The sequence below is a fragment of the Pholis gunnellus genome (assembly GCF_910591455.1).
Source record: "Pholis gunnellus genome assembly, chromosome: 4".
Lineage (NCBI taxonomy): Eukaryota > Metazoa > Chordata > Actinopteri > Perciformes > Pholidae > Pholis > Pholis gunnellus.
This window is the reverse complement of record NC_136530.1, coordinates 10,094,468-10,117,992: the sequence shown is the minus strand read 5'-3', so window position 1 is coordinate 10,117,992 and position 23,525 is coordinate 10,094,468. Positions and strand designations below refer to the sequence as shown.

The following is a 23,525-nucleotide window of genomic DNA, read 5'->3' as shown; positions in this document are numbered from 1 at the left end:
ACCAAGGAAAGAAATTGTCTCCATGTGTATGTTTTCTCAAGTTTACAACATAGTTCTGATGGATTTGGTTAAACCTAACCAGCAAAGTTTGAATTTTGATATGTGTTGTGGGAATGCAAATAAAAAGGCATATCTTTGTTACGAAGCAAAAAAAAGTCCAAGTTGATTGATTTTCAAATGAGGAATACATTTATATGTAAACGTCTATAGTTCCATATTTGGTATTAAAAACCACATGTACATCACAATTCACCGACCAGTGTATATGACTTTGGAGAAATATGTTCATAGTAACCAATATCATCTGAACAAAAATAACTGAACAAATCATCAATATTTTCAAAGAAATTGGTGTTTTGTGACACAATGATGCATTTTAGCCAGTTGAAAATAGGTCTTAGACGTGAGGCGACATCTGCAAAACTTAAGTATTTAATGCTTGTCTATTGGCGGTGTTACGTTACTAGATAACAATGTTATTAACCACATTTCTATATTAAACCATCGGAAAATACTTCATTTTTTACCCAGTTTCTTATTGCATTCAGTGAAACAGCAGCATTAAATATACATTCTAAAACATTGTGCCAGTGGACAAGTTTAACATGATAACTAAAGTTGAGATACAAGCAGCAACATTTAGGCAGGTTTAGGTGCAACAGCGACCATTAACGAGTGCCAAGCAACATCAATTATCGGGGCACACCATCATTGCCAAAAAAAGAGGAGCCTCAGATTAAGATCCTAGACATAAGACATGACTGCCAAACCAATGCTTATAGTAACACACATATAAATAAATACATTTATCACATAATCTAAAAATAAATACCGTAAGATAAAAAAAAAGAAAGAAGAGGTTCTCTCAGTCACACAGAGCACAGCAAACCATCAGCCAACCAGAACTCTTGCTTGGCTTTGACTGTTAACACCTTTTAAATAATTTTACGGTCCATCGTGTTTGAAAATAATTATTATAGTTTTTGGCTTCATATAGAGCTGGTGTTTTCCTTCTGGAGTGTTTGGCTGCTGTGGTCTTCACTGTCGTTCCACTGTTTGTGCTGCACTGGAACATTTCCATTACAACAGAGGCTTGATTCTTGAACGTGGTCAATCTTTCCATTTGGTTTGGTTGATCTGAAAATAAAATATGACACACAAGAGCTGCATTCTTTACAGGTATGTCATGATTTGTGCAAATAAAGATACTATACCTTTTTTCTGGGATAAGGCCAAGTGTGCGATACAGGTCTGCTGTTGATGGTGATGTGAGGGGGACACATCTGGGTGTGGGGGAGGTTGTGTCAGACTGGCATTTGATGAGCTTTTCTGGACCTGACGCTGCACTTGACTCCGTTTTAGCTGCAAATATAAGATTAAACTTTATTGATCCTTGCCAGGGAAGTGACTTATTGATAGTTATCAATATAAACAAGTAGGGAACACAAATTATAACATAGAACCATCAAGTAAAAACTAGAAGGGATTTAGTTCAATAAAACTGCATCACAGTTGTGTTATAAAAGAATGGTAAAGGAATTAATAACCTGTAAGTATCATTATCATTAATATCACGGTGAAGTGGGCCAGTACAATGTAACGGAGTAGACACTCACATATTAAAAAGCAGCTTTTAGACGTTGACATCTGTGGTTTCCTCACGTCAGCAAATGGACTCAAGTTTAAAAACTGATGTTTGAGCCACATTGCTCGATCGTCCTCGAAGGCCTTCCTCTGCAAGTTAAACCAGATACAAGTTACCTCAAAAACAAACAAAGTCACACTTTTAAAATAACAATGAAATAATAACAATAAATGAGATATAGCGCTTTTCAAGAACTCAAAGTCGCTTTGAGTGGAGAAGAGATCGGACTTGAGGCGGGAAGGTAAAATTGTCTGAGTTTCTAATGTCTTGGCGGAAGTGAGCTTACGGATATAAACTAGTCATCTTGGCACACTGCTGTTCTACACAAAGAGTAAAATGTGTCGTATTCCCAAATATCTATTTCAGACCAATTCTGGAAAAAAATGTTTAATCAATCACCTCGTGGCTAAGCCTTATAGCTGCTTCAGTGAAGTTCCTCCTCTCCCTCTCAAAGAGCTTCCTCTGTTCCTCGAGGGTCTTCCACTCCTCTCTGAAGCGCTCTTTCTCCTGCAGCATGTAGCAGTCGCTCAGCAGGGATGCGGTCTCCTCATCACACGGAGAGCTCAGCTGCTGCTACGAGAAAAAATAAATATGTATGGTTTGTTTAGCTAGAAATTAACAAAAGGAATACACAAACGTAACACAATATATTTCCTCCAACATGCAAACAAGGTTTCAATCCTTGGTTAAAACTAAAAGAGAGAACGAGTTACACCGAGTTAAAGCTACCATGTTAGAGGTCAACTTATATTTAAAACCAACAGGTTTAGTGTTTCTTCACCTCTTTCTCAAATGGATTATTGATTATTTGACACTTGTCTCAGCAATGTGACTTTCACTTTTAACATTGGCCACTAATGAACCTCAACATTTCACGGTAAATTGCAGTCTTACCTGCAGGAGCTGCTGTTGTGTTTGAATGAAGTCTTTGCACTGCTGGATCTCCAGCTTCAGTCTGTCCATCTCCTCCTCATGAGTCTCTCTGGATATAGCATCATCGGTTTTGTTCTCCCCCGTCTCAGCTAAAGATGCTGAACAAACAACCCAGAGAGTCAAAATTAAACATTTAACAATTATGTTTATATCCATATTCTAGGTATTGTTTTTAACAGACCGGAAGTATGGATCCAGAGTGGAATGTCATTGGAAAATAAGCCCAGGAATATTGGTTGCTTCTTTACATATTGAGATTTTTGGCTTTAGAATATAATTTAAGCTTCTCTTAGGTTGAACAAGGTTCCTTGTATGACTTTATTCTATTTTGCCACATAAATGGTACAAAAGCTTATTTTTGGGGTTAGAGAAGAATCTGGAATCCTTACATGACACAAAGTTACTTATAAAGGATATACGTTATGTGTAAGGATCAAACAGGGTCAGTATGTTACATGAAGACCACCTTGGCTGTCCAATCTTTCAACATGGCTCTTGAGTCTTCTCCACTGGAGGCGAATACTGTTGGTCAGCTTCTCCCGGGCGTGATCACAATACAGCTCTACACTTTCTTTACAGGAATCAAACACTTGCTCTTCTTCCTCTGAGTCAGCCTGACAATAAAAATGAAAACATTTTTCAATCCATCGGTAGCACATCTAGCACAAATCAGCTGTCAATAAAAATGGTGATACATTTTCGCCGTAGTTATTGTGTTAATCTGCTCAATCATTTTTTAGGCATTTCTCCACCGAATGTTATTGTTACAATACTGGAAGCAAACGGGAAAAAGCGGTTTAACAGCCCTGTTAAGTGAACTATTGTTTAATGTCTAAATGCAGTTTATCAGAGATCACATATCTCATTCAAATTGAGGAAGATGTGGGCAATGAAGTGAGAGCAATGACTTAGCAACAACTGCCTGTTGAGCTGTTGAAAAGTAGCATCAGAGAATAGAGAAAAACCACTCTCCCTACCTGAATGCCATCATCTTGACGTTTGTCATCTTTCAGCATTGGTTTCCTTGAACTCAGAATGGACAACATTTCTTTTTTCATCTGCTGCAACACTTTCTTCAACTCTGCATTTTCAAGCAGCATCTCCCTTTGTCGCGTGTCATAGTTGCTCAGCAGAGTCTTATACATCTCCCCCTCATGCCTTGGGATGACAAAAAGACAATCAGCTATGTTTATTTATTTGTTATAAATAGAACACATCATCAGAGGAAATTAATTCAAACTACAATAACATCCAGCATTTAGCAGTGCCACCATGTTTAAAGCCCATGTTCCCAAAATACATCTGTGTCACCTAGAAAGCTAACAAAGGAGCTGATGTGCAAAAGTAGGATGAGTAGGACATTCTCAGATCATGCCTTGTATTTATTTCTCCTGTGTTCCTGCATTTTTTTATTTACACATACAAATAGGTCTTTTGAGACAAGATATTATACAATGACTTTGCAAAACAAATTTGAAGTGAACTTACTTTGCTTCTGTCTTTTGAGTTTTCCAAAGGCTTCTCTTCCCGTCAGCTCTTCCAATGTTGTTCAATACATCAATGGCTGGAAGCAACAAAATTAAAAATTAAAGAGTGTCAAAGGGCATGTTCAAGATGTTAAATGTTTGGGCAAAGGATGGGACTAAAAAGAGTTTTCTCTTTAACCTGGTTTCTTCTCCTTTTTGTCGACCAGAAGTTGATTCAAGCGCTCCTTCAGTTTGTTGAATTCTCTTTCTTTCCTTTTCATCTCATGATTGTACTGGCTGGCCCGGCTTGCAATTATGTTCTGAAGTTTTTGCACCTGGCAGGAGGAAATAAAACAAGTTTTTACTGTTTCAACTGTCATGTTTATCCACCTGAGACCAAACACCTGCCAGTGGATTCACTTAACATGATCTGGGCCAGTAAGTCCAAAGAAAGTACCTCATCTTTTTCATTTTTCAGGCAGTTCTGCAAACTCTTCACCTTCAGATGCAGCTGTCGTTCTCTCTCAAGAAGTCCTGTGCTTTCTCTTTTGGACAGTTCAAGCTGCTCCTATGATAACAGAACAACATGGACATGGACATTTAGTTTTAGTTACATTTTATTGATATTGTTATTTTTCAATACAATATTGATAAGGAGGAATTACTGGGTGTAAATGTTACTGTACTTTTAGTTGGGTGTTGGTGAGCTGCAAGAAGTCCACATTGCTGTTGGACTTCAGCTGTTCCACTTCCATGTTCTCCAGGGTCCGGAGGCCCCTGCGGTGCAGCTGAATCAGGTCATACATGCAATTCAGCACAGCCATAACATTCATCTCTGAGCTGCTGCTCGACTCCGTCGAAACTGGTGGGAGGCCAAGAGATAAGACCTCCTGTAAAAGGGAGAAGAAAAGAAGAAAAGGAGCCAAACTCAAACCAAGAACATTGCAGACATATTGTAGGCCTTAAACCGCAAGCATGTACATGGCAATAACTGTGCTCATAATCAGTGAGACATGCATGGTTACCAACCTGATTGATGTGTGATAGACATTCCTGCACATTGTGCTCCGTGCAGAACGTACTGAGAATGTAGTTTCTGTGCACCGATGATTGGCTAAACTGTCTCAAGGGAGATGGCCTACATTCAACGGAGCTGCTGCAAATGTCCTTGACTTCTGGGGAAAGAAACTCTGTGAAATATATGCAGTATGGACTTATGCTAATTTGTTAATGCTTGACAAGAAAAATAAACCACTTCATATACAGTAAATATTACAGGAATTGAGGTTAAAGAAACTAAGAATAGCATTTATGTTAGTTTGAGCTGTTCCTTACTCACAAGGTTTGATACAGAGCACAAGATAGAGAAAATGATACAGTAACGTACACACAACTGTTGAAGGCAAAACACTGCAGTACTTCAGCTCAGTCTAAAATGAGGATGCTGACAGAAAGTCAAAATCACATTATACATTATTGTGCAGTTTTCTGATACATGTAAAAGGGGCTAATGAACAACTGCAGAGTACAATAGCCAACTGTTAAACGTGTCTCATTCCCAGTGCACATTCACTGGTTTATAAAGATCTTAAAATAATAAACAAAATCTTAACTCACCCAGGAAGGACTCTGGCATTGTTGCAGTGCAGCCTTCAGGCTACGTGTCTGGGTCGTCGTCTACTGCATACGAATGATACACAAAGCTTGCAACAAGATCGACCTACGCAGTCAGTGCTCCTGAAATAGAGGGTCAGATTAGCAGTGGCCATCCAACAAAGTCTGGATTACGAGGCGATGGAAGTGGACATGCAGCGATAAGGGCTGGAAACACACGGCAACCTAAACAACAGTGTGAGGACAGCAGATTCACAGGAGCTAACTCAACGAGTTAAACAGTGATCACGTAGTGTGCTCACAGCCACAGATACATTTAAAATATTAAAATGTCTGTTCATTTAGAAAGTCTTTTTCAAAGCTTAATGTGATTGTTATGTTGATGGTGTTGTTGTGGTGTTTTTCGCTTGACGCCATTGTCACTGGAGGAGTATTTAACAGGTTACAGGCTTGGACCAGGCCAGCATCTTATCTCCATGCGTCAGCTGATCAGACTAATCCAAGAACAGGCAATTTCTCTGTGGAACCACACAATCAGAAACATTCTCCCCCTGTACAAATGCCTATGTTTTCTACTAATAGTATATAGATATTACTGGAAACTACAGTACCATTTACTCATTCTTGGGGACAGCAGTTTGAAGAGCATGAGCAGAAACAAGCATTTAAAAATATATTTATGTTTATTTTATGAAGAACTTTTTATGCGTTCGATTTTTCATAGATTTCAGTCACTATGAGGCTGTGACTCATTAATAACTCAGGGGACCTACCTTTTGGTTTTAGTGATACTTAATCAGCCTGGCGAGACAGATGGCAAGCCGAGAGCCACACAGCTTAACAAACCTATGAGCTGCTTAGACTGACCACTCAACAAGTGTTAACCTGTAACTGAATCAAACTTATTTCCAGTATAAAATCTCCAAAATGTTGAAGTAGAATTTACAGAATGTATTTAAGCTTTGTGATCCCACTGGGCCATGTATGATAAGAATATGCCTTTAATTTCAGAGACATGTATGTTTTATTTCCTATGAAACTACAATCTACAAGTCTGTGTGCAATCCTGTCGTATAATAACAAATAAAAACCTTGTAGCCTTGCTTCTACAGGTCTGCAGACAGTTACAAACAGATAACCGTGGGATAGCCTCGAACAACATACGTTATGTTGTTGATGTCGATAATAAAGTGTAATTTTGGCGTGTTACACACGTGCAACTACACGCTACTTCACTCAACAAATCGTGTTTGGTAAATAACGTTAATGATATAAAACAAAACAAGAAGGTTGTGCAGGCCCCGTACACCGCAGTGAGTGTTAAACTAACGTTAAATAGGCAAACGTTAACTGCCCACCGGAGCCTCCACCTGAAAACAATCTGACGTTGAAGAAGAGCGGCTGGTTATCTTAGCGACTAGTTGCGAAAGCATACGTTTAAAATGACCAACATATTACTTACTCCACGTTGAATTTTCAAAATGTGTCTCCCAATTGCGCGTTGCTTGAAGATACAGCAGTTCCCGAAACTGTCTGTCCCAACGACAGTTCACGCCACTGACTGCAAGCAAACCAAACAGCACGCTGATTGGCCGAATCGCTGCCAGGCAACGGAGCACGGCTCAATATGATTGGCTCTTGGCTGTAAGGTACTTCAAGTTTTAAAGCCAATTTAATCATGCTTCATCATGCTTCATCAATGTTATTGTTTAGAACACACGGACACGAATGAAGAACGCTTGTAATTGTTTTTTTTTTTACCTTTTGTATTATGATATTATATTGTTGACAGTATGATCGAATAAGATAAGGATCTATTTATCGTGCTGTATTCAGAAACGTCATTTGAATTTGTAAGCAGCGAGACTTCAAAAATGTGAATTGTTTCAATTAATGAACTAGCATTAAGCGGTTGAAGTTAGTTAGGTAAACAATATGAATGAACAAAATTACTTTAGAGTAACTTTAATGCAAACTATACATCACTGAATTTAAGAACAAGACAGTAAAATAGCTCATTGCACGCACAGTAAGCAACACCTTCCAAAAATGACTACAGTCAACTGTGCATTCTCATTTTACAAAAGTAAAACAGTTGTTATTTAGATAATTGTATCACATTTATTCTGCATCAACAAGGCACACAACTTTATTTGGAAATCACAAGTAGCTTGAATGGAAGAGTTTGATTCCAAAGTAGGCTACTGATAATTAACCTTTTCTCTCTACAGACATTTTAACTTTTCATTGCAAAATAAGCACAAGTAGACTTATAACATTAGCAATGGCTCAGAGTTCTAATTTAAAAGTAGCATGAGTGAGCAATCATGTACAATACTGGGGCCCTAATAATCAAAAACAAACAAAAAATAGCCAATATCAAGTTTATTAATTACACCTGTGCTTTCCCTGTGCAAAAGGCCTGTTCAGATACCAGTTCTTAGTCAGAATGTTTGAAATGTTCAAATGGACTAATATGGAAATGCTATTTATATATTTTAAGAAAGGTTTTTCTTAATCTTCAGGCAGTGAATATCTCCTTTACTTTAAGTTAATCAGAAGAAAGAAAGGTGATGACAATTGCAAAAATAAAAATAAAGCTATATATGAGAGACAATTTATAAGGATAAAGTGTGATAAAAAATAGCATTTCCATAACTCTGGCATGTCTCTCTGCCTATTCTTTTGGATTTACAGTGCACTATTTAAATTAATGATAAACTATTAGTTCATCCTATAATTGTATCTGCACATTTAACCAAAACAGACTTCACTGGATACAATTACATTGCACAACACAAAGCCTGACCAGTTTTCATACAGTGATTGTCACAGTTTAGGCTCTGAACTAGTCACTAACTGGCACTAGGTCTCCTCTAGATTCAGATGTTCTGAGCAGTGGGTCTGTATAATCGTCTCTCTTTGCTTCAAGCCACCATGTTGTCATGTCCCCCTTTCCCTGTGAGGTCAAGAAAAATGAGAGAGTGAATGAGAAAGAGAAGAGAGTCATATTGCAAAGCATGTGTTCCTTTGAATTTTAAATAAAGCCATTAGGGTTTGATGGGGGGCAGAGAGCAGCAGCTGAGGCCATCTCTTAGCAAGACATCACAAGTGTCGGCCGCCCAGTCCTTTGGGACTGAGAGGTAAACCCCTCCCCCATCATAACACTGGCACCACCCTAAAAGAGGTCTTAGGTTACAATGTGAATAGAAGCCAGTAGAACTGGATGATGGTTCCTTGAAAAACAAAGCAAATACCAGACACACCCTCTCTTTTCATTTGGAGGGAACTTTCATGTAATCTTTTGAAATCTCAGCCTCATAAATCCCTTGTCTTTTTTCAAAGGTGGTGCCCCATCTTGTGTGTGATTATATTTATCACTGCATCAATTGGGCTTTTTTTTAAAGAAACAGTTACCTCCATCACAGCACAAAGAAGGTAGAAATAGCATTATATGCAACAAAGCTTATCATGTGAGGTTTATTTTGAGAGATGCTGTGGGTGTACACTCAGTAGCCAGTTTGATATGTGCACCTATAGCTAAAACTACAGCACTCTGATACAGCAGTGCTGCAACAGCTCCTAGTCTCATGAAGGTTACAATGTTCAGTCTTTGTTGAAACTATTTTAGAAAGGTGTTGATTCAACTTCATGGCCACTTTGGAGACTGCTGTTTGCGATGCTTTTGAACTGTATTGCATTATACAGAGAAGTGTTTCTGTCATTAGGCCTAGCCTGATTTATATAAATGGAGTAGACAAAATAATAGAAATACCTAACAGTATAAAAGGTCCAATGACTACAGTCTGCCTTCCTAATACAAATAAAAGCATAGGAAGCTTAATATGCTGTGCAGATGGTTCTGTGTTTGTCACTGCAGCAGCCATAATATCTCAATATTCTTCAACACAGGTCATATATATCACACACACACACACACACACACACACACACACACACACACACACACACACACACACACACATATACAATGTTACCTTCACAGGAAGTGTTCCTCTGCATGTCAGAATGTAACCTCCTAGCATGTGAAGCAGGTCAGCTGTGGCACCACTCACCTGGATCTTTAGAGCTATGGACATAATTATAAATAACCAGTTTATTTTTTTCTTTGAGCATCATTATGTGCAAAATGTAGAGCACGTTTTTTATCACGCTATTCTGCAGTTTCTTTTCAAAAATTGTGCTCTCCAGCCAATTGAAAACATTACAATTAAAACCAAATTGCAGCAGTTAATATAGTCCATATAGTATAAAACTGATCTAGTAAACTGCATGTGTTGTAAAGTGGTAAGTGAAATATGGAATTTATGGTTATCGATCTAGAGTATTATATTTTGTGTCATCGTTATAGTCATATTCATCCAGATCGAATACAATACAGTGTACACTTTGTATATGTACCTCATATGTTAGGATATGCAAGTCATATGTACTAAAAATGTAGTGCTCTGCTGGCATAGACATAATACATACAACTCCAAAGTACTTTGAGATCTGGAAGGGATGTCTGTAATTATGGAAGACAAACTGCACAGGCATAATTTGCACATTTTCCATCATATATGACACTTATAGTTTTTCACATGGTGACTTAAACGCATTGTTGCAAATTGTGAAAGGCAAAGAGCATACTGTCCTGTGTGCACAAACCTTACACAATTGAGATAAGTTAGATTTTCCTCATAAAGCTCTTCAGGTTAACTTTTAGCTCGTATTATCAAGTTAAGACTTTTGTTTTTCACAGTCACTCGGTACTTATCCATTATTCCACTAGTTTAATGCAGAGGATTAGGTACAGGAGATCACATTGTCCAACCTGCATGTTGTAACTCCAGCGTGCTGCTGAGCTAACAGAGACAATCATGTTTGGCATGATAGCAGCAGGCCAAAGGTCACCGGCCAAAAGCTAATCCTGAACTGCTATTGAAGTCAGTTGCAACAACACTGCAGACACACTCTTGAATCAATGTGGGACAATATTAAGAGAGCAGAGGTCATGTAGCACAGTTGTTCAGCACATAAAGTAACAATTTAAAGTGAAATCAACAGATATTTTTTTCTCTGAGATAAACTGTGTCATCTTGAGACATTATTTGGATCAAAAGCAGTGTATCTTATCCTTACCTTCACTTGTTGATTCCATGCGTGACGCTGTGTTGACAGTGTCCCCAAACAGACAGTAGCGAGGCATTTTGGTGCCAACCACACCAGCCACAACAGGTCCTGGCAGGAAAAAAACAGCAGTGACGGTAACTGCAAGCCTTTGGGTGGATAATATTGAACGTATGACATTGTTGAATCCTGATAATGCATGTCAGATTATTTAAAAGGAGAATACCTTAAATCTTAGAGTTATTTTTACTCACACATATATATATATATTCTATCTACAGACATGTATTATATTGGTTTGTACGGACTTGAGGCCAGTGGCTGCACATGTGATGAGATATGTGATAATACTCTAATCCTTTCTCTTTTTGAAGCAGGTCATGTCTTACTTTATCTATCTTACAATAGCTATAATTTATGTTGTCATACTTCAGAGGGTGTATGGGTCAGTATTGCAAACGTAATGCATTTTGCATTATCCTTTTTATTATGACCAGATGTGTAAAGCCTTATTGAATGGAATGGAATATATTTGGCTTTGGCTGTGAAATAATGAAAAAAATGTAGGTAAAAAAAATGGTATAACAATTTAAACAGCATTTACATTTAATTGTATTAATATTTAGCTTCTCATATATGCAAACAGGTTGTTTAAGATTACTCTTACATTCTGCAACCTGACCTTGGACCGTTGTAAAACTGTGAATGTGTCCTGAGAAAACAATCTGATATCTCAACCTCTGGGAAAAGCAAAGCACAGGTTGAATAAACTGATGCTGGATACAGGTGAGATGTCCACAGTACCTGAGTGGATGCCAGCGCGTATCTTCAGCTGTGTGTTGGGTTTATGAGGGATCTTGAAAGTGTGGCAGACACTGACCAGATCAAGAGCCATGCTGGCTATCTCCCCAGCATGATTGATGCCATTTTCTTGAGGGACCCCTGAGACCACCATGTCTGGAAGATAAGCCAGTATTCCATGTCAAGAAACAATACAGAAAAAGGAAGAGAGAGCTGCATTAATGATAAAATATCAAAACACACATTCAGGCACTCTGTAGACGTGAGATCAGTTGTTGTTTTTGTCTTTGAAATCATCCATTTTAGTTGTGTATCTGCCTCTCAACAAATGTTTGTCCTTATTTTCAAGCTGTGATCAATTATAATATAAATATACAGTGTATATTGATGGTAGTTCTTTATCAAAATGATTTATCACTTTTTGTTAGTAGTTCAAAATCAGTTTGTTGTCTGTACTTACAAGCGTCACCGATTGTCTCCACTTTGTAAACGTCGTAAATGTCTATAATGTCATCGAAGCTGGTGTAGAGCTGATTGAGGAAGTCCACTACCTGGTAGGGAGTGCTGGCACCAGACAGCTGAGTAAAGCCCACAATATCGCTGTCACAGGGGAGTAAAACAATGTTAGTCATCTTATACATGTATACAACCAAACAATTTGCATGTATATGAAAAAGTACATAGCAATGTAGAAGATCAAATCAATCTAAATACATCCCTGTCAATTGAACATATTTAAGTTACACTCCAGAGAATCTGCAACTTGACAAATGTCCATAAAAGAATAAAAGTAAATGTAACGAACCCAACACAAACCTGAAGTAGACGGTGGCGTTGGAGAAGCTCTGAGCCTCTGTTGTTCGACCCTGACGAAGGTCATCAGCCACCGGTTTTGGTAACATACCTGCACAGGAATTTCACCACTTAAAAAGAACATGCCCCAATATATAGTCTTTTGGACAATGGGTATGATGAAGGTGCTGCTTCTGCACCACTAGATGGCAGTGAGCTCATTTGACTGCGTCATGTCAGTAACTCATTTGAATGAATAACTGACATCAACTAAACAGTAACAACTCTGCTTTAGGGGACGTTTTATATGTTGCATTTCGGCATGCATATGTTGGAGATAATGAATGTATATGTGCACATTTCACAGTTAACTGTTCATCACCCTTTATATAATGAAATACACATCTAGTCCTGCTTGTACTGCATAGTGTTATCTCTGCAATGTCATCCAAAACAAATTCTTTAAAGCTACACTTGATCAACAGCATGATTCTTTTTGGGATCAATCATTGGAGCCTTGCAACCCTTTCCAATCACTCCACACTGTTATTCTGACTTACTGTACAACAGCTGATCTGTCTTCTGTTTCTCTTGAAGAAGGTCCTGTGTTCTCTCAGCGACTATGGCCTCCAGATGTTTGCTGTAATTCTCCATCTGCAATAAATCAAAATGTATATCTGAAATTCAAAACAATCCAGATGGCACAAATGGAATTTCCGTTTTTTTCATAGCATTTGTCTTTGAAGTATTACTGTTTGTTTAATATATGCATTCTATGTATCTTTACACGCTATTCTAATTTATTTTACCATATTTCAGTGGGTTATTACCAGGTTCATCATCATGTCCACAGGGCTGACTTTGTGTGGGTTCATTTTGTCGAGCATCTTCTTGACCTGCTCAAACGTGGGCCTCATTGTGGCGTTATGACACCAGCACTTCTTAATAAGCTGTTCAGGTGTTCAAGAGAAGAGAGCAACACCTCATTGTCCAATATGTTCAAACAGTCATATGTGTATGACATATAATATCAATAGAACGTTACCACGTTTTTCTAGTTATTCGAGAGAGAGCTCAACAAGAGCATCAGTACATATATGACATTATTCTATTTTCAGTCTGCACATGAGACAGACCTCACAGTAATCTCCTTGACTGGGACAGTCAGTATCTGCCTTCCCTGCTTTGACTTCAGGCAGAGGGGGGCGCCACATGATATCGATCCTCACTCCCTCAGCCTGGTCCTGTTAGAGAAGTCTGCTGGTTACAAAACTAAGATCAAAAGGAAGCTAAAGGTTGTAATCTACACAGAAAGCCATCATGCTCACTGAAATGACGTCGGTGCGAGTTGCAATCTCAACCAGAATCATGGAGTAGCTGAGAAGACGAGGGAAAAGTAGAGAAACGATTTAATGAATATTATTTTCCGTGTATTTTCCAGTGCAAAGATTCAATAATTGTCATGCATAGATGAAGATGGTTGCCTGTCCTACATAACTCAATGTCCCCATCTTTGATTAAACTGTATCAAATTTTCATGTGTGATCCAAAATGAACTGCTTTAACTACAATGAACTGCTTATACTTTGACACTCAAACACACCTGTAGACATCTGCTGCTGGCGTCATATTGGAGCTGTTTCCCAGCAGGACCTCTGGTGCACAGTTTATACGATTCACATCCCCACAATTGAAGACATTACTGACGACCTCCAAGTCCTCCCTTCTGTAGGCTGTGAGCCCAAAATCTGACCCCAAATACAGAAAAATATAGAGTACAGTGAAGCAGGATGTTGTTTTTCACTTTGCCTAGATAATGACAGTGCTGCTGGTGTCGGACATGGCTGAGTGGTGCAATGATAAGGAGGTGTTTTGTTTCATAGTGTTATTTAATCTGTGTATGTTGGGTGATATATCACAGATGTGTGATTACTGAAAACAGGAATATAACAAAGACCAATGTGCTTTGATGCTGTAGACTGAAGTTGTGTCTTTATTTTTGTTACCTGAGATTTTGCACACCCAGCGGTCATCAATAACACAGTTTCTGGAGTGAAGTCTACCATGAAACATCCTGTGCTGGTGAAGGTACGACATCCCGCGAGTGATGTCAGTAGCAAAGGAAAGTCTGCATGGGGAAAGGAGCAGTCCAGATGTTGCTGTTTATTTTTACATTGTGGTCTATTGGGGAAATTATATTTAAGTCTTCCTTTATTTGATTGTTAAACTGTGGTGTGAAATGTTGATTTAATGACTGAAATCTGGTGGAGTAGAAAGTTTGTACTTGAGTACAGTACTCGTAAAGCAAGTGTACTTTGTTATGTTTCGCCACTGCTATACTGCTAAATGGTAAACGTATAAAAATGAAGCCGTGTGTGATATTTTCTCACCTGAAGCCCCAGTTGATGGGGATGTCCACATTCAGCAGGACATCCGACAGGCTTCCTTTTGGGCAGTGCTCTGTGATGATGCTGATGTAGGGGACCTCGATGGAACCACCAATGAACTTGCATAGATTGGGGTGATCCAGTTGCCTAGCCAATACGAACAATTACATAAAGCTAATGGAGTTTGGGAGACAAGAGTTTATTATTATTTCTGTCAGTAAAATGTTTTTTTTTCCTCACCTAACTTCTTTCACCTCCTTCCTGATGGTTTTAGAGAGGGTGAAATGTTTATTCTGGATGTGTTTCACTGCCACCGTCCTCCCATCACTGCAAGAAGACCATCAAGTCAACTAGAAATTCATACATTTGAGACGTGCAGAGGAACCAGTCATAAAAGTTGGCACGTTGTCAACAACAGATTAAAGTCATCTAATGGACTTTAATGAACTAAATGGATTTTATTTCTTTGAATGGATTCATTAAAGTGAACTGACAATCATTGAATGAGATGATGAAATTAGTACAATATCTATATTACTGTTTAACTTTACGTACATTGTATTAATTATATAGCTGACACATGACAACACTAACACTATTGTGCCTTTATATTATTGTATTATTTTCTTTGATTTCTAGTATATATAATTAACAGTAGTGTATTATTATAATTGTTGTATGTGCATATTACATATAGTGCACATACTGTAAATATAACATTATGTAATTGTATCACATTATTATGTATATTGTACATGTAGTTATTGTACATTACTTTTACCTAAACCAATGAATTTATACCATATAGTTCACACATCATGGTTGAGTTGCACTATTTCTTGGCTACTACTTCTTTTTCACAAATATTTGCATAATTCCCTCTCAGAGTGTTTCTGTGCTGCTGTAACATGTGAACGTCCCCTCTGGGATCAATAGAGTCTTATCTTATCACACATTAGACACAGCTCCTAACTGTACAGTGCTGATCCATATGGTATAGTCCGTGTTTTATTGAGCCGTACAGAAAAAGAGTAAAAGAGTGAGACAGTGTGTCTAAAAAACATGCTTGAACATTCAACTTCTGTTAGTTGAATGTTTCTGACTAAAATAATATTGTTTCTCACTAGATGCCTGGCTGGATGAAGGAAGTGTCGATTCTGGTGAACACGGTCACATCAGTTGTTTGACTGATGGTAGACATACTTTTGACTCGCTGCAGACTGATGGTGCTGCAGAGGCCCATGCAGCACACTTTACCTGCACACACCAGACAGTTAGATACTCAGAATCAGGGTCAGTAGTAAAACTCTTTTTTTTATGAATAGAAATGCTTTATTGGAGGGTAAAATAACCTCCAGGCCTGACCCATTCTTACTTACATTAACATTTTATTTGAAATTGAAAATCCCACAAAAACAGCAGACATCACAGATATATCGAACATATTATTGAAACAAGTCTTAAATGAAAGTGAAAGTCTAAAGCTTGCAAGCAAAGTTTCATATATATGTAAACAGTATCTTTTAACAACTTCAGTGTGAGACTTTTTACCAAATATTATGTTCTTGTAGTTGATGATCCAGCTTTCATCCCAAAGCATTCTCTGTTTCTGGTACTGGAGCCACTGCAGGGAGGACATTAAGATAAACATCAGCGCATGAAACATCTCATGTGTGTTAGTGTGTGTGTGTGTGTGTGTGTGTGTGTGTGTGTGTGTGTGTGTGTGTGTGTGTGTCTGTTGCACCGACAGACCACTATGGTTAGGATGAAGCCGCTGCTGAAGAGAGAAACTGGAAGCCCAATGGCCACTTTGATAGTGATGGACATCGGGCAGATGCCACAGTCTGCAGGACAGTTCAGACAGTTCTCCTCCAGCTCGCATTCGTCATCCCCACACACTGAAACACAATCACACATTTTATATTTGAGGTTTCCATCCACTTTTAGCGGCAGAGGAAGCACTCAGATTGTTTAAAAAACGAACATTCTACTAAAGTAAAAGTACAAAGTTATGAGCATCAAAATGTACTTAAAGTACCAAACATAAAAGTGCTCATAATGCAGAATGGATCTTGCAGAATAATGTATATTATACTATTGGATTGTAGTTATTGATGCATTAATGTGTAGATCGCTTTAATGCTGCAGCTGGTACATTTTTTATTTCCTCCTTGTATCAATTATGTCATATTTTATCTTGTTTTAACCTATAATAACATAGTATAATGTATTTGTTACATTTTGTATTTATCATTTGTCTGAATTTGCAAAGTAAGTAGTAACTTAATTTAACAAAAAAATATAGTGGAAGTATAAAGGAGCAGAAAATGGAAAGTGCATCAAAATTGTCCTTAAATACAGTCGCCTACTTAGGTAAATTAGTTACTTTTTGCCACTGACTGAATTAAAATGTAATCCACACAGATGATCATTATGTTTTCGGGAAGAATACAGATACATTGACAAATAAGTATTTGTGTAAAAGTGTATTATTGTAAGGGAAGCAGTTGTTTTGAAATGATGGCTATTCTTACTGCAACGCCACACACAAGTTGACCTTTTTCCTTCATATTTATGTGGAAGTTCAGGGTGTAAACAAATGCGTGCTCTTACTCCCTTTGACTTGTATTGCTCAACACCCCAGAGATTGTAATTTTGCACAAATGTTTTACTGGATCATGATTGAGCCGCAGAGGCATTATTCAGCACATACTGTAGGATTCCGCATATCTACAAATAGATACTTAGCAGACTGACCTTGAGCACTGACAACAAGCACTTTGGACTCCAGTGCTGCGTGCATGTGTCCCATTTTAATATGAGCAATGACGGAGGTGACTCCCACATGGATCAGCACCACCTATATGAGAAAACACCGCCATACAAATTGTACCATGAGTTAGGTTGTATATCGGAAATAAGTCTCAGTCAACACTATCATTTACATTTATTGTTTTCTTAGCAAATGAAACAACAAGGTGATGGTTGATTGTCCCTCATTAAATAAAATGAAATGCATGAAAAACAGTTTATTAAACAGTATATATAAACTTTGTTATTATAGTTGAAAACTGTACAGAAAACACTGTCACAAAAAGAAATGTCAAACTTAAATTCACTATACTGTGAGATAAAAATGAATTCAAACAATCAGAGCTGTTGTTGAATATGTAAACTGTACAAAGAATTGTTTGCCTTATACATCTTTTCAGGACTGTATACAATAATATTCTGTCAGATTATACATCATTTCACTGTTGTTTTTTACTTGGTTGTCTTTACTTTGTGTCATTTGTTTGGCTTTTTATAATCCTGTAATTTCCTACTGACAAGTAATTACAACCTGCAGCCAAGTCGCATCGTGACATAACAGACAACAGGCTTCACAAAGGATGTGTCACTTTGATCAAAACACGTCTTTTATGTTTTGCCTGGGTGCAAGATGAATTATCCATCAGACAACAGAGTTAAAGTTGAAAAACTGTAACAGTCAGTAAAAAACAGCAGTTTGTGAATTGTAAAAAGTAAAGGATGCTTTTTTTATTTGCGTCTTTGTGTGTTAAAACCAATATATATAATTAAATATGGGCAGGTATTAACAGGATATGAGGCTGTAAGAAATACTTGAAATGTTCTCCAAAATGTTCTGAACAATTGTTAAAAATGCATCTATACTTTTAGTTTGTGTTGGCTCACCTTTGAATTCCAGTATTTCTGGGACATCATTCCTGCCTTGGAGACAGTGTGAGTCACAATTTTACCATCGTCAGGAATCCACGGGCCACAGATTCCCCCTTCTTTCTGCGAGGAGACGACACAACAGTTATTTATTCCAAAACTCGTCTTATAGACAGTTCATTCATGCGTTAGTAAGTACTGATATTTGAATAACGGTTACTTGGGTTCAACAAGTTGTGTGCTCACTAAAAGAGCTGATATGTTTCTGCTGCCCTAAAACCCTTTAAAACACACTTTGCAAAACTTTACTTTTATGTATTTTTTTTATTTTATTCTAACTATATGTCTTAGGTTTGGGAAATCTTTAACATCTCAATTTATTCAAAAGTTGCAGTTTTACCAAGATTTGGAAGTCACAGGGCCTCGAAAGAAAATCTAGAGGAAGCATCAAACACGATATGATACCTACATTTCTTTTAAAATAAAAAGCATACTACATAATTAGAAGATCCTAAAGGATAGATGTCATGCAATATAATTGAGAATCCTGAGAAATACATGTCAATTTAATACTAAACATAAAATGACAGCTGTGGCACAACGTTCAGATCATGTTTGCTTGCTGTAGTTTTCTCAATGTGAGGAGGAGAAGGCGATGACAGTGTGGATGGTGAAGATGAAACCAGTGTTGTACGACAGGACACACTTCAAATAACCCACCATAAGACCGAGAGGACAGGAGTGGATGTTGGCGTGATACACGCAGCAGTTCATTTCATTGGCGTTTTTCCAGTTTGTCGGGCACTCGTGTTCATGACAGAACCTCTTTGCCTCTGACGCATTACTAGAAGGGAACATAAGATGGTAAACATTAAAATGAACTAACATAAAACACAAAATCAAAAATACATATTTTTCCTCTTACCTGTAGTGCTATTTATCAATCTAGATAGTGCTCCAAGAAATACATTGGAAAAGCTCAACAGCAATGTCTCTTTCCATAAATCATGATTCGGTTACTCAAGATAATCCACACACAGCAGTTTCATGTAGGAACTACTTTGTCTCAGCCACAGTTGCTACATCCAAAGTGTGGATTATCTTGGTTAACAGGGTCATAATTTCTGGAAAAAGAAAATGCTGTTGAGTTTTTCAAATGTATACTTTTGGCACACACCACAAGCCGAGTGTCCTATATACGGTAGTCCCATTATATTTGAGAGTCTACAGATATCCCTGTGGCCGATGGCCGATACCTCCAATAGGGAACTAACACCATAGCAATCTCACTACAGGTAAGAGGAAATATATGTATTTTTGATTTTGGGGTTATCCCTTTAAACGTGAAAATGAAAGTAGCCTCAATTTAACATAAAACACATTGAATTACACAGATACAGTCAGGAATAGGTAATACATTATCTGTATCATCTGAACAATTGTCCGCTTTCCTTTTTTGATAAGTTTATTAGTATTAGTGTTGTGGTGAATCAGTATGACAGAACAGTTCTTTGTGTGTGTGTGTGTGTGTGTGTGTGTGTGTGTGTGTGTGTGTGTGTGTGTGTGTGTGTGTGTGTGTGTGTGCATTCAGGGCATGGCAGAAGTTTAGGATGCCAGGTGTTTATCTAACACACTCACCTGAACTGGAAAATCTTGTTCTTGACTGCGTACTCGTAGAAGGAATCTGAGGCCGTCACCGTGTACGAGACATTGAACTCTTCCCCGTTGGTTACTTTCTCTGGAGGACGCTGCACCCAGGCCATCTCCAGACCTGTGACAACACACGCGCTAGTCACCTGAACATTATGTATTCAACAAACACTGTACATATACGTGTGCTGTATTTGCACAGAATTCTATTGAGCCCCACCTACTAAGTCACTGTAATTAATTCTAGACAAATGCTGTAAATGTTGTCTCTTTCCTTCTCAGCCACAAGAGGAAAGGCATCTGATTTTACAGTAAATGCTAACACGTAAACCACCCAAAGTAGATACAGATCAGCTGTTTCAACTGCAATGATCCACTCAAACAAACAGACATATAAATGCTTAAAAACTTACCACCGCAGCTTATCATGTTGAAATCATTTGGACCGTTGATCGGCCAACAGTCGTACTCGGTGTTGTCCAGATCATGCCAGCAATGTACTCCCTGCAGGCATAGAAAGGATTTTTTTCTTTTTCATGTAGTGGCATGTTTTTGTGTGCGTAAACAAATTTGAAAAGCTTAATGTGTGTAAAGTGTTTTATCAGTGAGTCAGGACTCATGTCAATGAATTAAATACACAGCTCAGCTCTGCTAAGCCCTGTTGGTTTTCAGCCAAAATGATAAAGAGCAAATATCAAACAGCAGCTGACATCAACATCACTAGCAAAAGCACTATGGGAACTAGATGTAAGAAATAATCATCACAGTATTATCTTTCATTCATGATTGATCACAGAATATTTTATAATCTAGGAAATCAGCCCCACAAGAAGCTGGTAAGTAACACAGCAGTACACAGAAACGCCACACCACCACATGCCCGCAGCAACAAGTGTTTCTGACAAGACAACAAAAGCTAGCGGGGTACCCCAGCAGTAAATGAAAAATGTGAACATCATACACTCAGTTTACACAGTATTCCTGCATCTTTGTAAATACAGTCAAAAGAAAAATGTATCACCCTGTCCTTATTTCACATCATTGTCCAGTCCGTCAACGGGTTAACTTTAAACCTCTGCGGCTATTTATCCACATTTCCTCTCTGGAATTAAATCTGTTATAGGGTTATATTTATTAAAACCACAACTTACCAGCAGGAAACACAGGTAAAAGGATGCCGCTGTCCGTAGAGCCATGAGGAGGTTTGCTGTTGTGGCTGGACCCACTCTGAACTGCCTGAGTGAATGACCAAATCTGTGCATGTGTGTGTGTGTATGTGTGCAGACCCCACAACCGAATGAAGTGCCCTTCTCTAAATCTTTTTTTTTGTATTATTCCTGAGGCCCACCCTCCCCCTTGTCCCTAATTGCCCAATCAGCAGAAGAGGCTCTCCAATCGCAGTTTGATCATGTACTCGTTCACAAGGTGCTTCAGCTCACCTTCATTGTCCTACAGGTCAGAATCCCCCAGAGGTCTCCGCACCTGAACTCACCACCAGGGCATTGTTTCTACTTTTTAAATCTTCTGCATAATCTGACATCATCTATACTGTCTTAAATGTGTGCCATTTACCTCAGGAACCGGTTTTCTCTATCAACTTGACATTCAATTTGAACATTCAACTCTGGCAGACATGGTTGTATGCTTTAATGTTAAAACACTTTCTATTTTAGGCGTAAGCTTACAATACAGGAAGGGTTTGATTGTCTTCCTTAACAGAAAGAATTAGGCTACAGGTGGCAGACCAGTCACCTTTTGGTTGGGTAACTTTTTCAATGCTGCCAATAAGATTATTTATAAGTTTATTGCTTATATCTTACTTTTAGGAATTACTTACAGGTTTTTATTCAAGAAAATGTTTTATTTAACAAATGAAGCTACACTTCTCAAATGTTGTTTTGACAAAAAAATGTTAACAAGCTTTTTCCAGAGCTTTCAGCTACAACGTATCTTTCTTAAGATGTTTGTTAGCTGTCATCACCCGATCTAAGTATGGAGCTTTAATCACATGATAACAGGTATGGGGTTTGTTAAATGTTGTCTTAACACAAGCAGCCAAAACAAAACATTCCCTTTTAAAAAAATCATATAAATTAAATTGTAATTTAAATCAGGAACTATCTGATCAAAGAATAAGTACTATACACATGTGTAATTTGGTGAGAGAGAGGGACATTGTAAACCCATTGGGTGAAAGTGCTATGAAAATACTGTCCATTTACAATTTAGATATATAACAATGATGGTGCACTTTCAATCATTATCTTAGACTGTCAACGCTGTCCTTTCTTTTCTGAAGTGAAAAGAAATGCCGACATTTATCAGGTAGAACATTGTGTATCATTGTGTTTAGCTGAAACTGAGCTGGGAACATTGTAGGAGAAACCAGTCAGTTCTGTAAATTATACATCATTTAACTTTAAACCTGGCCTCTATGAGTCCTCACATGTATGACACAAGGGATATTTACAGTATATAGCAGCATACCCTGTGAACTGATGAGAATGTTCCTTCTCTGCCTACATCTGTTAGCACTGAGATTAAGCCCAAATCAAAAGACGGCATTTCTGAACATCTGTGAAATTTAATTGGCTTTTCGAGAATGCATAATTACAGCACAGCTGTAGAAAAACCCCACACAAGTTTACAGTTTATGTTTTTGGGCAGGCAGCAGTCACGACAGGTCTGCAGAGGGCTCTGTCGAAAACATACAGTACTCGCTACAATACAGCATGTTTTTAATGGAGATGACAAAGCTCAACCTGACACAAAAACTAAATGTCATTCACATCCTGAGTAGTTTTTCCTCTGCTGTCAAAAGATGCCGGTTGTGTTTAGGGGATTAAAATCATCAGTTGGACTTTATACCATAAAAGGAGTTAAACATGTGATTAGAAATGTTGTAACGGCATGTTACATCTAGATGCACATAATATACAGTTAATAACCTACTGAACATGTTTTAATGTTTAAATGTATTTAGCTTAATTTACCATACAACATTTAACCATTTTCCAGATGTTGACGGTTGACTTTCAGACAATTCAAATAGTACTTACTAATCACAAAAAGCTGTACTAAATTAGAATGCTATGTGGTTATACTTAACTGCGGCAAACGCTTTGCAGTCTAATTCAGAGGAGGGTATTGTTCCTCCCACTTAAGAATAAATTGCTCTTTCGCCAATAATATAACTGACTTGATGGAAACTAAAGGTCACCCACTAATTGGCCTGAATAGAGGAAATCATTCTAAAGTGGCAGCTCTTGAGCGCCACAAATCTCATTCAACGGTACTCCATCAATGATTACAAGTACAAGTCATGTAATAGGAGTGTTAGATAATCCTTGCAGTATTTTTTTTTGTTAGTACGCTAAATTATGCACTAGTGTTAAATGTTTCTAGATAAACAGGTATTATCAGTTA

General features: G+C 37.9%; 2 protein-coding genes across 2 annotated transcripts; both read right to left on the bottom strand.

Annotated features, from left to right (window-relative positions):
- Nucleotides 1-384: 384 nt before the first annotated feature.
- On the bottom strand, nucleotides 385-7,175 carry LOC306695113 (afadin- and alpha-actinin-binding protein-like). The gene is made up of 14 exons (XM_079158258.1): nucleotides 7,121-7,175; nucleotides 5,662-5,781; nucleotides 5,074-5,219; nucleotides 4,731-4,934; nucleotides 4,502-4,612; nucleotides 4,244-4,379; nucleotides 4,067-4,142; nucleotides 3,556-3,736; nucleotides 3,045-3,192; nucleotides 2,540-2,676; nucleotides 2,045-2,218; nucleotides 1,617-1,734; nucleotides 1,215-1,362; nucleotides 385-1,137 (listed from the first exon to the last, which is right to left on the bottom strand). The coding sequence occupies exons 2-14, from the start codon at nucleotides 5,678-5,680 to the stop codon at nucleotides 990-992; spliced, it is 1,746 nt and encodes a 581-aa protein (XP_079014384.1). The 5' UTR covers nucleotides 5,681-5,781; nucleotides 7,121-7,175; the 3' UTR covers nucleotides 385-989.
- A 627-nt stretch (nucleotides 7,176-7,802) lies between these two features.
- Nucleotides 7,803-21,295, bottom strand: LOC306694852 (atrial natriuretic peptide receptor 2-like; the record flags this gene model as incomplete). The annotated part of the gene is made up of 23 exons (XM_079157892.1): nucleotides 7,803-8,617; nucleotides 9,657-9,748; nucleotides 10,804-10,902; nucleotides 11,596-11,748; nucleotides 12,053-12,192; nucleotides 12,409-12,496; nucleotides 12,945-13,038; nucleotides 13,215-13,334; nucleotides 13,521-13,628; nucleotides 13,713-13,761; nucleotides 13,988-14,132; nucleotides 14,391-14,512; nucleotides 14,775-14,918; nucleotides 15,012-15,098; nucleotides 15,896-16,028; nucleotides 16,323-16,395; nucleotides 16,524-16,669; nucleotides 17,529-17,631; nucleotides 18,468-18,572; nucleotides 19,170-19,293; nucleotides 20,088-20,220; nucleotides 20,513-20,603; nucleotides 21,251-21,295. 23 exons carry the CDS (start codon nucleotides 21,293-21,295, stop codon nucleotides 8,507-8,509), a joined length of 2,505 nt encoding a protein of 834 aa, XP_079014018.1. The 3' UTR covers nucleotides 7,803-8,506.
- Nucleotides 21,296-23,525: the final 2,230 nt, after the last annotated feature.

Bases quoted from the DNA above. Each gene is read 5' to 3' on its own strand.
- LOC306695113 (XM_079158258.1), bottom strand. The intron at 4,380-4,501 runs GTACTTTCTTTG...TCCTCCTGCCAG, and splicing joins TGAAAAATGAAAAAGATGAG to GTGCAAAAACTTCAGAACAT. The intron at 3,193-3,555 runs GTAGGGAGAGTG...TTTTATTGTCAG, and splicing joins GTCAAGATGATGGCATTCAG to GCTGACTCAGAGGAAGAAGA.